Source organism: Canis lupus, chromosome 5 (genome assembly GCF_011100685.1).
Source record: "Canis lupus familiaris isolate Mischka breed German Shepherd chromosome 5, alternate assembly UU_Cfam_GSD_1.0, whole genome shotgun sequence".
Classification (NCBI taxonomy): Eukaryota; Metazoa; Chordata; class Mammalia; order Carnivora; family Canidae; genus Canis; species Canis lupus.
In genome coordinates, this window is record NC_049226.1 from 59,426,004 (window position 1) to 59,438,437 (window position 12,434).

General features: G+C 58.0%; 1 protein-coding gene across 3 annotated transcripts in view; it reads left to right on the top strand.

Annotated features, from left to right (window-relative positions):
• AJAP1 (adherens junctions associated protein 1) overlaps positions 1–12,434 on the top strand; it is a 123,114-nt gene that overhangs the window by 36,428 nt on the left and 74,252 nt on the right. For 2 of the 3 annotated variants that reach the window (XM_038537759.1, XM_038537760.1), the window contains exon 1: positions 10,702–10,842. The exons of the other annotated variant lie outside the window; for it this stretch is intronic. In XM_038537759.1, the coding sequence (XP_038393687.1) occupies positions 10,805–10,842 (38 nt within the window). In that variant the 5' untranslated portion in view covers positions 10,702–10,804. Of the gene's footprint in view, positions 1–10,701; positions 10,843–12,434 lie in introns of those variants that run through there. 3 annotated transcript variants of the gene reach the window in all.

The window sequence follows — 12,434 nt, forward strand, 5'->3', positions numbered from 1 at the left end:
AACCAGGCCCGTGGGTGTATTTTACCCCAGGGCCCGAAGGTATCCGGCACGGGCAGGCCTGATGGCTACTAATATATATATTAGGGGATTGGCAGACTGACCCCAAAGAGGGGAGAGACAGGGAAAGGGGAGAAGAGAGAGGAGGGAGAGAGAGACAGAGGAGGACAGAGGGACAGAGGGGAACATGGGGAACAGCAGGACAGAGGGGGACACAGAGGACAGGGAGGGACATGGGGACACAGTGGGACATGGGGGACAGAGACAGAGGGGGACAAGGGGGACATGGGGATGGGGCAGTGGGGGACAGAGGGTGACGGGGACAGAGGGGGACATGGGGGGAATGGGGACATGGGAACAGAGAGGGACACAGGGAGATGGGGGACAGGGGGAGTCCTGGCCTGAAATGCATCCCGGGAGGAATTTAAATACACTGATCGACCGGCAAACACAGACTTATTTAGTGAAAACACTCAAGGTGTAGCTTCTTGCTTAAAAACAAACAAGTGATTAAGTTAAAAATAGAATTCTGAAAACAAGGGCCTGGATGATGCTCACTGCTCGGCTCCCAGGCTGTGAGTTACCCTCGCACTGGAGTCACACCCACGCGGAGACCCAGGCCCCGCGCCCCCAGGGACCAAGGACAGGGAGCAGGGCACACACCGTGTGGGGTGCTGGCCCCCCCAGAGTCTGAGAGGCTGTCCTGGCCATAGGGTGGGGACAGTGGGTCCCCCTCCTATGTTACCCTGAGCGCGGGGTGGCGAGAGCTCCGGGCCCAGCAGGCACGCTGGTGGTGGTTGGGACACTATTTCCTGTGGAGTGTTCCTAAGATCGCCTAGAGGAGCCAGGCCATCCCGAACAAGTCCTGCGAGTGAGAAGAGAGAGTGACACACCCACATCCTTTGCTCCCAAACAGGACAGGGTTACTGAGAAATCAGAACAGACCCCGGGAAGAATTCAACTGACTAGGGTGGCCAAATGGTTGTCCCTTGCCGGAGGGCTGCCCGGGCAACAACCAGACAAGCAGCTGGATATACCACCATACGCGTCTCCGAGTGGAACGGCGAGTGTGGGGGTCTGCAGAGCCACCGGGACCTGGGGGGTGGCAGAGCCAGGACTGCTCTCCATGCAGAAGGGGGAGGGGTCCTGGTGGAATCTTGCACACAGGAGAGGGGCTCCCCGGCTGAGCCTCCAGTTCTGCGACTCTGGGCTGGGCCCTGGCGTGGGCACAGCCTCCCATGGATCCCCCCTGGAAGTGGTGCCCTTGGGAGCCGGGAGGAGTTGGGGACTGGGGTCCCGGGGACCCGAGGGCTTGGTTTCAGCTCCTTTGTGGGGGGAGCTCCCAGGTGAGATGCTGGGCCTCTGACATCGGCTCCCCAGCCCACAAAACACGACTGGGCTCTGACATCCAGAGCAGAGGGAATGTCCACACTGTTGAGTGCTCGGCACACGTGAGGCTGGCTGTGGACACACGGAGCGGTGGGGAAGTGGGCTGGTGGGAAGCACACGAGCCCAGAGGACAGAAGCCCCTGGAGGGGACAGGTCAGGGAAGAGGGTGGTTCTTTCTTCCCTTCCAAGGACAGGAGGCGTTCCCACCCTGTCTGGCTCTGTGTCCTCCCTGATTTCATGGCTGCCCCAGTTGTAGCACAGAACCTCACCAGCTCTGGGCACGTGTAGTACCCCGTGCACCCCGTGTACCCCTGGCAAATCGATGGATGTATTTCCTGCTCTGTGACAGAGACCAGTAAGATTCAGTCCCTTCCCTGGACAAGATCGGGTCAAGGGTGGGGCCTCACCACTGCCCGTTCCAGAAAACTTCCTCTGGGGCGCTGCCCCCAGCTGGATCCCACAGGAGGGCATGACATCAGCCCGCTGGGCCCTGCCTTGTCCCCTAGCCAGGGCTGCTCACTCTGCTACCATCAGTAGCTGCGGTCTGGGATGCTGGGTGGGGTCTGCGGAGGTGCCCGGGGGGTCCAGATCTTTGCATTAGCTCCTGTTTTAGAGACAGAAGCAGGTGGAGTGGCAGTCAGTGGTCCTCTTGTCCTTTGTGGATCCAAATCCAGGAGCTGCCCCAGGAGCCCTGGGGAGGCCCAAGAGGGAGAGGACATCACAGATTCTGTCCTCACTCACCTTGGGGCCTGCTGGGGACAGATGCTGTCCCAGTGGAGAGGGACAGGGCCCCTTCCCATTTATCGGGCCCCGACAGGCGTCTGGGTCCTCCCTTGGCTTTGTTTCCTTTAATCCAGTCTGCGTAGTATTCTAGTCCATTCATGGATGGGCCCATGGAGAGCCTCCACAGCTGCCCCTGCCTCCTGGTCTACACGGAGAAATGGCACTTGTGGGACGCTCCCAGCCGTTTCTGGTAGAAGGGCCATCTCCATTCTGCATGACCCTGTTCCTATTAAGGGGGCACACCCGGGCTGCAGCGTGTCCAGTGTTCTCAAAGCCCCGGTCCCTCCCCCAGCCTTCTCAATCCAGGCGAGGGCCTTGCAGACCAGCCCCCTTGGTCCAGGGCTGGGCAGCAGGCCTTGGCTCCTGCAAGGCCGTGGATGGGGTGCTCTGTGCTGCTGGTCGGTCGGGGGACCAGTGCTGGGGGTGGATGGAGGATGTGCCCCCTTGACCCTCTGCTGCCCACCTGCTCTGGGAGTGCCAGACACACAGATCTCGGGGAAATTCCTAGACCTGCGTGCTGGGCTAGCCAAGGGGGTGTCCAGAGAGAAAGGTGGGCTGTGGGGTTTCAGGCTCCAGCTCCAATGGGAGCCCAGGAAATGCTGGGGTTAGCTGGTCCTCTGCAGACACCCCCACAGACGTGAGCACTGGCTGGGGGGTCAGAGCAGTCAGCTAGCTCACTCTGGGCACCGGGATCGGGTGTGGGAGGAGGAATCCAGGCACGAGGAGGAGATGACCAGGTGCTCACAGCAGGGAGAGAGCCATGGGCAAGTGCTTTGAGACTGGGTGTGAAGACTGTCTGGGGGGACAACCACAGGAGGGGCCCCTGGGGCCCCCAGATACCCCATCTACAGGTGAGGAGATGGAGGCTCCTCCTTGCCCTTAGGTCCCGCCTGCACCTTCGTGTCTGGGAAGAGGGCTGTCGGGGGGGCCTTGGCGTGTCTCTCTACTGCCCGTGCCATGGCCCTCTGCCCTCCTCCACATGCCTCTCTCAGCTTTTCCCTCCCTCTGGCCCCAAACCCATATTTGGGGCGATGGGCAGGATCCACCAGAGAGAAATGGTGTCGGTGTGATTCATGAGGTGGGTGATGGCACGTGGAAGGGGGTTCCTGGTCAGGAGAGGAGCAGCTGAACCCCCCTCCTCCACCCACCGGGTCTAGTCACGGGGACTGCGAGGCTTCACGGTTGCTCAGCTCCCTTGGGATCATTTTCCAGACACATCCCTTCATGTTGATGACACAGAATGTGGAGCAGTGGCGAGCCTGGGCTCTGGGGCCTGAGAGCCTGGGTCTGGAGCCCTGGCTCCCGTTTTCCTGCGTGTTCTCCGAAGTTCGCCTCTCTCTGTGTTCAGATGGGGAGGCTGAGGCACAGGAGGCAGGGTGTCATTCCATCATTGCTTGCTGTGGGGACCGATGCAGCTCGTGACCATGGGAGTGGTCCCTGTTCCTGTGCCAGCAGTGACCTCTGTGACTTCTGAGGGGCCACCCAGTGTCCCCAGAGATGGGTGTTGGTACTTCCTGCTGCCTGCCCTCTTCTGAGGCTCTCCTGACCACTGTTGGCCTCCCGAAGTGGCCCCCGCAAATCAAGCCTGGGTTCCTTCAGCTCTAACGTGTCCTCCCTCATAAACTTACACTTGAGACCCATCACTGCCTCTGAGCTGCCCTCCAGGATTGCCCACACAGAGCTGAATCCACCCCAGAACGTTGACTGATCTGCCTCTGGGTCGTTTGTTACCCAAAGCGCCTGTTTTCCCCAAGTGAACTGCATGCTCCTGACTTGCATTCATTCATTCATGCATGCATTCACTCATTCTCTCCCTCCATAAATGATTGCTGAGGGCACATTTGTGAGCCTGAGCTGCACATGGGGTTAGAGAGGGTGAGGACATCACTCCCTTGCTCCTAGATCCCCAGAGACCGTCGTTGTCGTTGCTTAATCAATGGTTGTAGAATAATTGGATGAAAATTAAAATTATGAAGCACAGTTAACGGTTGTATTAAAGTGTAATTAATATTAAATAATAATCAAACTTAATAAGCTCCCACCTCAGGCTGCAATTTAGTTTTCTGTGTCCTGTCTCCCCACCACAGGCCTGAGGCCAGGTTCCTCTCTTATTTTATGGGGAGAAAGCTTCTGAGGGAACCTTGATGCTGCAGGATGCAGAGACCCACCTAATGGGGTGTCACAGGCAGATACTAGTCGGGATGGACTCTGGGCATCAGAGGAAACCCCATAGGAGGTGGAGGGCAGTCAGAGAAGAGTAGGGGGTTTCCTGGAGGTGGTGAGGGGGGTGTTGGGGGCTGGAGGGTGTCCAGGGAGGGGCAGGGCGCTTCCTGGGGGAGGTGTGCCAATGTCTAGACACACTTGGGGGGAGAAGGGAGCTGTTAGCATCTTGTGGGTGGAGGCAGTGCGCAGGACAGCCCCCAAGGCAGACAGATCCCACCCAGAGGTGCGAGTGCAGAGGCTGAGAATCCCTGCATGGGAGGGAGGGATGGATGGGACTTGCTGAACGTGTGCTTTCAGGACGAGGAGGGAAAGGTGGGATCTGCTGGCTTTAGATTTCGGGCTATGCTGCCATCTGAGCGCGCTGATGGGGGCTCCGTTGTGCGGTGAGCAGAGGTTCTCAGAGGCCATGTAGGGTTCTGCAGGGCTGGCCCGGAGGGCGGTTAGCCTGGGGCAGCCAGACGACTGCAGACCTAGGAGGTGGGACCGTGTTTGCGAGTGACCCCCGCATGCCCGGGCGGGGATGGCGAGCGGACGGCAGCCCCGACCACCCCCAGGGGGAACTGAGGCAGAAGCAGCAGGGGAGGGAAGGTGCCCGCATGGGCCGGCTCCCACCACCCAACAGAAGTTAGTTTGTCCCGGTCCTGGAAGCTGGAAGTCTGAGGTCGAGGTGTTGGCAGGGCTGGTTCCCTCTGAGCCTCTCTCTGTGGTGTGTAGACGGCTGTTTTCTCTTCGTGTCTTCATGGAGTGGCCCCTCCAGGCATGTCTGTGTCTGGATCACCTCTTTTTATAGGAACGGCAGTCCCGTTGGATTACAATCCACCCTAATGACTTCATTTTAACTTAATCACCTTTTTATTTTTATTTTTTTAATTTTTATTTATTTATGATAGTCACACAGAGAGAAAGAGAGAGAGGCAGAGACATAGGCAGAGGGAGAAGCAAGCTCTATGCACCGGGAGCCCGACGTGGGATTCGATCCCGGGTCTCCAGGATCGCGCCCTGGGCCAAAGGCTGGCGCCAAACCGCTGCGCCACCCAGGGATCCCTTAATCACCTTTTTAAAGACCCGATCTCTAAGTACTGACCCGTTCTGACGTCCCGGGGTTAGGACTTCAACATATAAATTTTGGAGGGACAGACCTCAGCCCACAACAGGGCCTCGGGGACCTGAGAGACCCCGAGAGAAGACAGCCCGTGGTGAGAGGCAGTGGGCAGGTGTTGTCGGCACTGCCAGGGGTCAGGCCCACTGAGTTTGAAACTCAGCGGTCATAGGTCACCCTGACAGTGTGCATAGAGCGGGGTGTGGTGGCAAGCCGAGGGCTCCAGACTCCCCGGGGAGTGTGGAAGCAGGCCCTTTCCAGAAGATCTTACCCAGAGTCCCACTGTGACAGACGACAGGACATCTCTGGGCTCCAGCGTTGGGGTGTATTCTTCACACCAGGGCAGTGTTCCCTGAGGGCCCAGCTCGTGCATAGCAGGTCCACAGGTGGCAGTTTCACTTCGTCCTCCCCACTCCCATAAAAATCAGTGTGGGTTGTCCTCAGGGAGGGGCACGGAGCTCTCACCTTGGCACCCAGGGACCAGCGTTGGGTCTTGTGTTCCTGGTGAATGATGTTCAATGACAACTGAGGATCATTGATTTCTGTGCCGGGGAGCAGCCCCCAAGATGGTGGAGGGTGGTGTGGGTGACAGGGAGACCAAGCAGACTTAGGTCCTAGCTCTGCCCCTCATATCCCCATATCCCTCCACTTATCCCTGTCAGTGTCCCCGTCTGTACAGCGGGAATGACCATTCCTGCCCCGCCTGTGACGGAAACTCTCTTTGGAGTGCGGAGCTCAGATGCATGCATGTGAGAAGATACAGACTCAGGCCTGCTTGTTATTGATGCCACAAGAGAGAACTGTGGTTCCAAGGAACTTGTCAGTAGCCTGCGGCCATCCATGCTGGGGCACGAGGTGGAGAACTTTCCGGAGAATCATTTGAAACCCTCTCATGAGAGGATGATGCCATGTGTCTGCAACTGAGCCCCTCTTGGAAGTAACTGGCAGGTGGTCAGGGACTTCGCACAGCACCAGCCAGAGCTTGAAGCCACGTGCTTTGGGATGGGGATAGGGACAGAGGCCTGGTTGGCCCTTGGTCCATCAGAGCCCCGCACTGGGGACTTGGCCTTCCCAGAAAACAGAGACATTCTTCCCCTTTCAAGTCACAGCTGCCCAGAAGCCCTGGGCCTTCCTGGGAAAGCTCTCATGCCCCCAGCAAGACATTCCAGCAAGAACTCCTGTGACACCTGTTCCTTGGGACAGTGTCAGGATGGGATGACCTCGTCAGGAAGAACTGGAAGCTCTGACCCAGCTGGCTTGGCTCCACTGGGTTCTTTTGGGAAGAATTTCCCCAAATGACAGTGTTTTGTCCCCACGCCAGCGGTGGCTGTCACATTAGCTTTGTGCCAAGCCGTGTTTGCAGCCAAGCTCCGGACACTCCAGCGGGAGACTCAGGCAACACGGCGTTTGCCTGGTGGAGGTGGCCAGGACAGTGGGGTTTCTCAGCTCCGCTGCAGGAGAGGGAACCAGAAAGGGGTGGATGGGAATGTGTGTGCATGTGTGTGTATGTTTCTGTGTGTGCCTTGTGTGTGAGTGTGCATGTGTCTGCATGTGCAAGTGTATGTGTGTGGTGTGTCTGTCTCTGGGTGTAGGTGTGTGTGCCTGGCTTAACCTTGTGCAAGCATGTGTGTGAATGTTAGCACATGTCTGTGTGTGTGCAAATGTGTGTGTGTCTCTGGGTGTGTGTGTGCATGCCTGGCTTATCTGTGAACAAGAACGTGTGTATGTGCATGTGTCTGCATGTATAAGTGTATGTGTTATGTGTGTCTCTGAGCGTATGTGTGCATGCCTGGCTTATTCTTGTGCAAGCATGGGTATGAATGTGTGCACATGTCTGTGTGTGTACGTGCATGTGTTATGTGTATCTCTGGGTGAATGTGTGTGTCCCTGGCTTATCTGTGTACAAGCTTGTGTGTGAATGTGTGCACGTGTTTGTGTGTGCACAAGTGTGTGTGCGCATGTGTGTCAGGGTGTGTGTGCGTGTGCCTGGCTTATCCACGAACAACTTTGTGTGTGAACGTATGCATGTGTTTGCATGTACAAGTGCATGTGTGTGTGTCTCTCTCTCTGGACGTATGTGTGCATTCCTGGCTTATCCATGTACAAGCATGTGTGTGAATGTGTGCATGTCTGTGTGTCTGGTGTGTCTGTGCGTCTGTGTGTGTGTGTTGGGGTATATGCCACCACAAGGATGTAGGAGTGCTGCTCAGGGATCGGATTAGTCCTGTGTCCCCCACAGGACACAGCAAGACTGGGAAGCAGAAGCCCCCCGGATGTGGTCTTTGGTTCACACGCAGGCTCTTCTGAGACACTGCCCCGCACTTGCTCAGTGTTGCTCTCTAGAGCTCGTGAGTGCCTGTCACCGTTTGTGTTCAGAGCCTGGGGACCCTTTGATGGTGGCTGCAGCAGAGATGTCTGAGTCAGGCAGAGCTCCTTCCAGCTCCCTGTGACTGTGAAACCGTCTGGAAGCTTGTCCTCGCCTCACTCTGCACCCAGGCCTGGGGCAAGATGGGGCAGGCAGCCGCAGAGGGTGCCCAGGGTGCCGTGCACCAGGGGTGGCCCTAGGCAAGCCCACTTACATCTCATTGATGACAGGGAGAGGGGCTGCGTCTCTAGGGCCGTGGGTGGGTAAGTGGGAGCTGCCCGGGTGGGCTGTCCTGGGGCTGTGGCCGATGCTCGGGGTGGGCACTTCCCTGGGGCAGCATTCCCATGGCCTCGCCTACAGCCCCTTTGTGGGGGCTTGTGTTAGACCCACTTGTGTTAGGTGCCTACCATCTGCAGGTTGGGCACAGGCAGGGCATCGGGGTGGGGCGAGCAGGGCTTCTCTCCTTGTTGCAGCCTCTCCTGACGGGGACATGGGGACTTTCTGTGGCTGGAGATGAGATGGAGCCGTGACCTACATTGGGGGATTTGCATGGATGATTCATGCACTTCTGGCAAGTCCAGCTCATCTCCAAGTTACCACTGCATTTTTTCCCTAATCGTGGATCAAAGGTGGGACGTCAGGTGGGCCACAGAGGAGCCCTGACTGCCCCCTCCCCACCACAGGCCCTGCACCCTGCAACAGCCACTGAATGAGTCCCTTGATCGCCTGCCAGGGCCCGTTTCCCTCAGTCTCATTTATGCCTGGGTGCAAAGGGCCGAGGATGGTGAAGTATGTGTGGTGGGCTGTGGACCTCGGGGCTCCCGCAGGTGCACTGAGTCTGCTTGGACGGTGGAAGGTATGAAATCTGCACATCACAGATGCAGAAGGACCTCCAAGGTCATCTGCCCGCCCCCAGCCCCAGGTCCCAGCCTCAGCCAGTCCCAGGCCCTCTGCTAAGAGCTTTGCTGAGCTCTGGTCATCATCCTATCCCCCTGAACAAGATGAGCACGTGACCACCTTGGGAGACGGTATCTGGACAGGTCCCTGCCCCTGTGGTTGGTAAGCTGGCTGTGAAGTTGGGCTTTCGGCCCCCGTGGCCCTGGCCACAGGGCTTCCCTCAGGCGGCTCGCTCTCCTGTCCCCACCAAGCCCTCCACACCGCCACCGCCACCGCCACCGTCCTCCCCGCTCCGCCAATCTGGGAAACCCGTGGAGCCCATGATGGGTCTGCTTTTATTGTTCTGAGAAGCAGCGACTCTGTCCCTGTCTTCCACCATCCTTGGGTGGCTTCGACACACGTTGAATGCAGTGATTCTTGTACACGCCAATGTCATGATGGCAACAGAACCAAAAGGTAGAAGGCCTTCGGGGGGTGCTTTGGAAGCCGGGCATTCGTCCCTGTGAGTCCCCGTGTCAGGGCTGAGATCACGGGCAGTGAGTGTGTATCCCCAGGAGCCGCGCGTGAGCAACTGGGATGCGTACTTCGCAGTGTAAGAGGGATGACGGTTCAACACCTGGAGCCTTGGAGGAGCGCGTGCTGCCAGCACCCCTCCCGCGGCTCTGTGCCTGCCTCCTCCATGCTTTCCGTTGTGTCGAGAGACTTCTTTCCAGAGAACACACAGCTGCTATTTTTGTGCTTCTCTTTCTTGTGAAAGATGAGAGTAACAGCCCTTCCCCCAGGGTTCCCGGAGCCAGCCGTGCAGGGCTCTGAGCCCCGTGCCCGGTGTGGAGCCGCTGCTCAGCCCGCGTGGGCTATGGTTCAGTGCGCGGTGCCATCCTCTCTCCCTGAGCTCCTCTCTCTTTAGTCTAGATTTCTGTAAGTGTGCGTTTGTGCACTGGGTCTTTTTGCAGGATTGCATGAGAACTTGCCCATGAGCCAGTTCCTGAAGGAGATGTGACATGGGGGAAGGGACCGCTGTGTGCCTGTGCTCTGCCCAGAGCCCTGTTCTGAGGGGTCACCCAGTACCAGGCATGCCCCAGCATCCCTGCTTCCCTACCACCCTATCCTCTGTCTCGTTAAAGTTGTACTGAACTGGGTCCAGGTGGGGATGGACTGTGCCCTGGGCTCTTAGTCCTGGATGCCCAGGGGAGCTTCTGAAGACAGGACAGAAGCTGGACTTCTCCCCCAAAGAGGCTGGTTAGTGGGGCCACAGTGGGGCCTGGGTCTCAGCCTTTTGTAACAACCCTCTCCCCAACCAAGTGATTCTCACATGAGGCCCAGGCTGAGAACATGTGCTGGGCTTTGCAGAACTGCCTTTGGCTTTCCAGGGTCCTTCTGAGCTTCCTCATTCTGCACTGACTTCAGTGTGGGGATTCATGTTACCAGGCAGCGGGATTCTGGTCCAGCTCCTCTTACTCTGTGGCTTTGCCAAGTGTGTTCTTTTGCCCAGAGGGATATGACGTGTCTCCTGGGATGGGCCAGCTTGGGCTGGGGGCCTGTCTAGATCTTTGTCCCCACCTGCAGAGGAAGCATGGGAGGTATGGCGCAGGGTACCTGGAGAGACTGCCCAGCTGCTGGGGCAGGTGCTGGCCACATCCAAAGTGCTGCCCAGAGAGGACACAGGCATGATGTAGGAGGGAGAGGAGCTGAGCCGAGGGGACATACTAGTCCTGGATGGCCTGCCTGTTGTCCCAGCAGAGTGGAGGGCACTGGGGACCTGGCCGCAGCAGCAGGGCTGTGTATCAGACTCGCAGAAGCCCTGCTCCCCACTCCTGGGGAGAGAACATTCCCACCCACGGTGCTACCCACCCACTGCTTGTCACCACTTCACTCCTCCGGAATGCTTGCGGGCACGTTGCCCAGGCAACCAGAACGCCAGCGCGTTGCTATCCTTCAGTCTCCTTCAGGCACCTGCGAAGGCTGTCGAGAACATCCCCCGTACCTCCGAGTCCTGCAGACGCTCTGCTCCAGAGCTCCTGGGGAGGGCAGAGGGCCCCTTGGCATCCCTGATGGCCTCAGGGGAAGTGGAGGGGTTGTGCCGATGCCTGTGAGTGCTCATGAGGAGCTAAGCCTAAAGGATTCACCATGGGATCCTGGGACACCTGAGGTTTGGGGAAACTGAGGCACAGGGAGGTCGCGTGAATTGCCCAAGCTCACGCGGCCAGCATATTGCAGTGCCAGGATGGAAGCCGGGCAGCAGGCTCTGAGCCCCTGTGTCTCCACCATCTCCTGCTCCTTCTGGAGCCTGAGTGGGTGGGTCATCTCTGAGCCTCTTTACTCTTGGGATAAAGATGCTCATACCCCTGTCATCAGGCCCTGGGGGGGTGACAAATGGAACATGGCAATAGGGCTTTTTGACCTTGGCCCTATGGACACAGGGGGCTGTCCTATCCCCTATAAGGTGTTCTTAGCATCCCAGGGCTCTCACTAAATGCCAGTAGCACCCTTGGATGCTGGCAACCAAAAACATCTCCAGACATTGCTGAATGTCCCCCCGGGGTAAAGTCACTCCCAGGGGAACGTCACTGACACATAAAATGCATTTCATGAACCACAGGGCACTGCAGAGGTGCCAGGGGTTATCATTTTCAGGAGCATGTGAGGCAATTCCTTGGGACTGCAAGGCCCTGGCTGCTGCCAGAGGTTGGCAGGGGTTGTGGAGTAGCACCTGCCAGGGCCCAGGGCCCACCCCAGACCTCCCCTCTGGGCGGAGCCACCATGCAAATAGGGTCCAAGAAGGTGGAGCTCCCAAAGGCCACAGGTCACGAAGGTTTTGTTCCCTTTACTTTTCTTAGCATGTCTCTAGTCCCACAGGTCTGGGCTTGTTGGGACCTTACGTCCCTGAGTCCTAGACTTGGGGTCTGGGTCTGACGCCAGCTCTCTGTGACCCCGAGCAGGCCCCTTCATTGGTGGGTCTCGTGCTGTCATCATGTGAGTACTGAGTGTTTGGAGTGTTTGGGATGGGACAGGGGTTCGGTAGCATGGTGCCCGTAGAACGCCCATCCACAGACACTTCAAGAGAACTGGCTTTGTCAAGAAACTGGCGTTGCATTGGCCTGTCCACTGCTTCTCACACGAGCGTGACCCGAAACACTTTCCTGAGGTGGGCAGACCCGCTCGGTTCCCAAGCACGAGGGGGCTGAGATGCCCAACTTTGGGGTGGGCTGAAGCAGAGACTGTCTTTGTTGCTTCCAGCCAGGACTTCCTGTGATTTGGGTACAGCGGAAAGACCAGTAGAGCAGCTAGTGGACACACATTTGGGACATGCTCAGAGTCCTCTCACCCTTGCCCTGTAATGATCCCCGGAGAAGGCCACTTGCCTGCGAGTACCTTCTCTGCAGGGTGCTAGCCCTTGGCTGCCCCTGTGAGGGCAGGACACACATCCCTGGGCCACCCCAGGAACCTGACCCAGGGCTGGGACCTACTCCAGCAGGGGAGGGTGCTAAGAGACCCCAGAATCCCGCCCCAGGCCCCCTTGCCCTGCAGCAGGCAAGTAGCCAAAAACTTCTTGTCATTCTGGAGGTTTCTATCCCACGCGAATGAATGGCTCCTACACGGCTCCTTCCCCGTGGATCAAGTATCACGTGTGTGCCTGACATCCATGGGGCCACCGAAGATGAAAGCCTATAGGCAACCAGA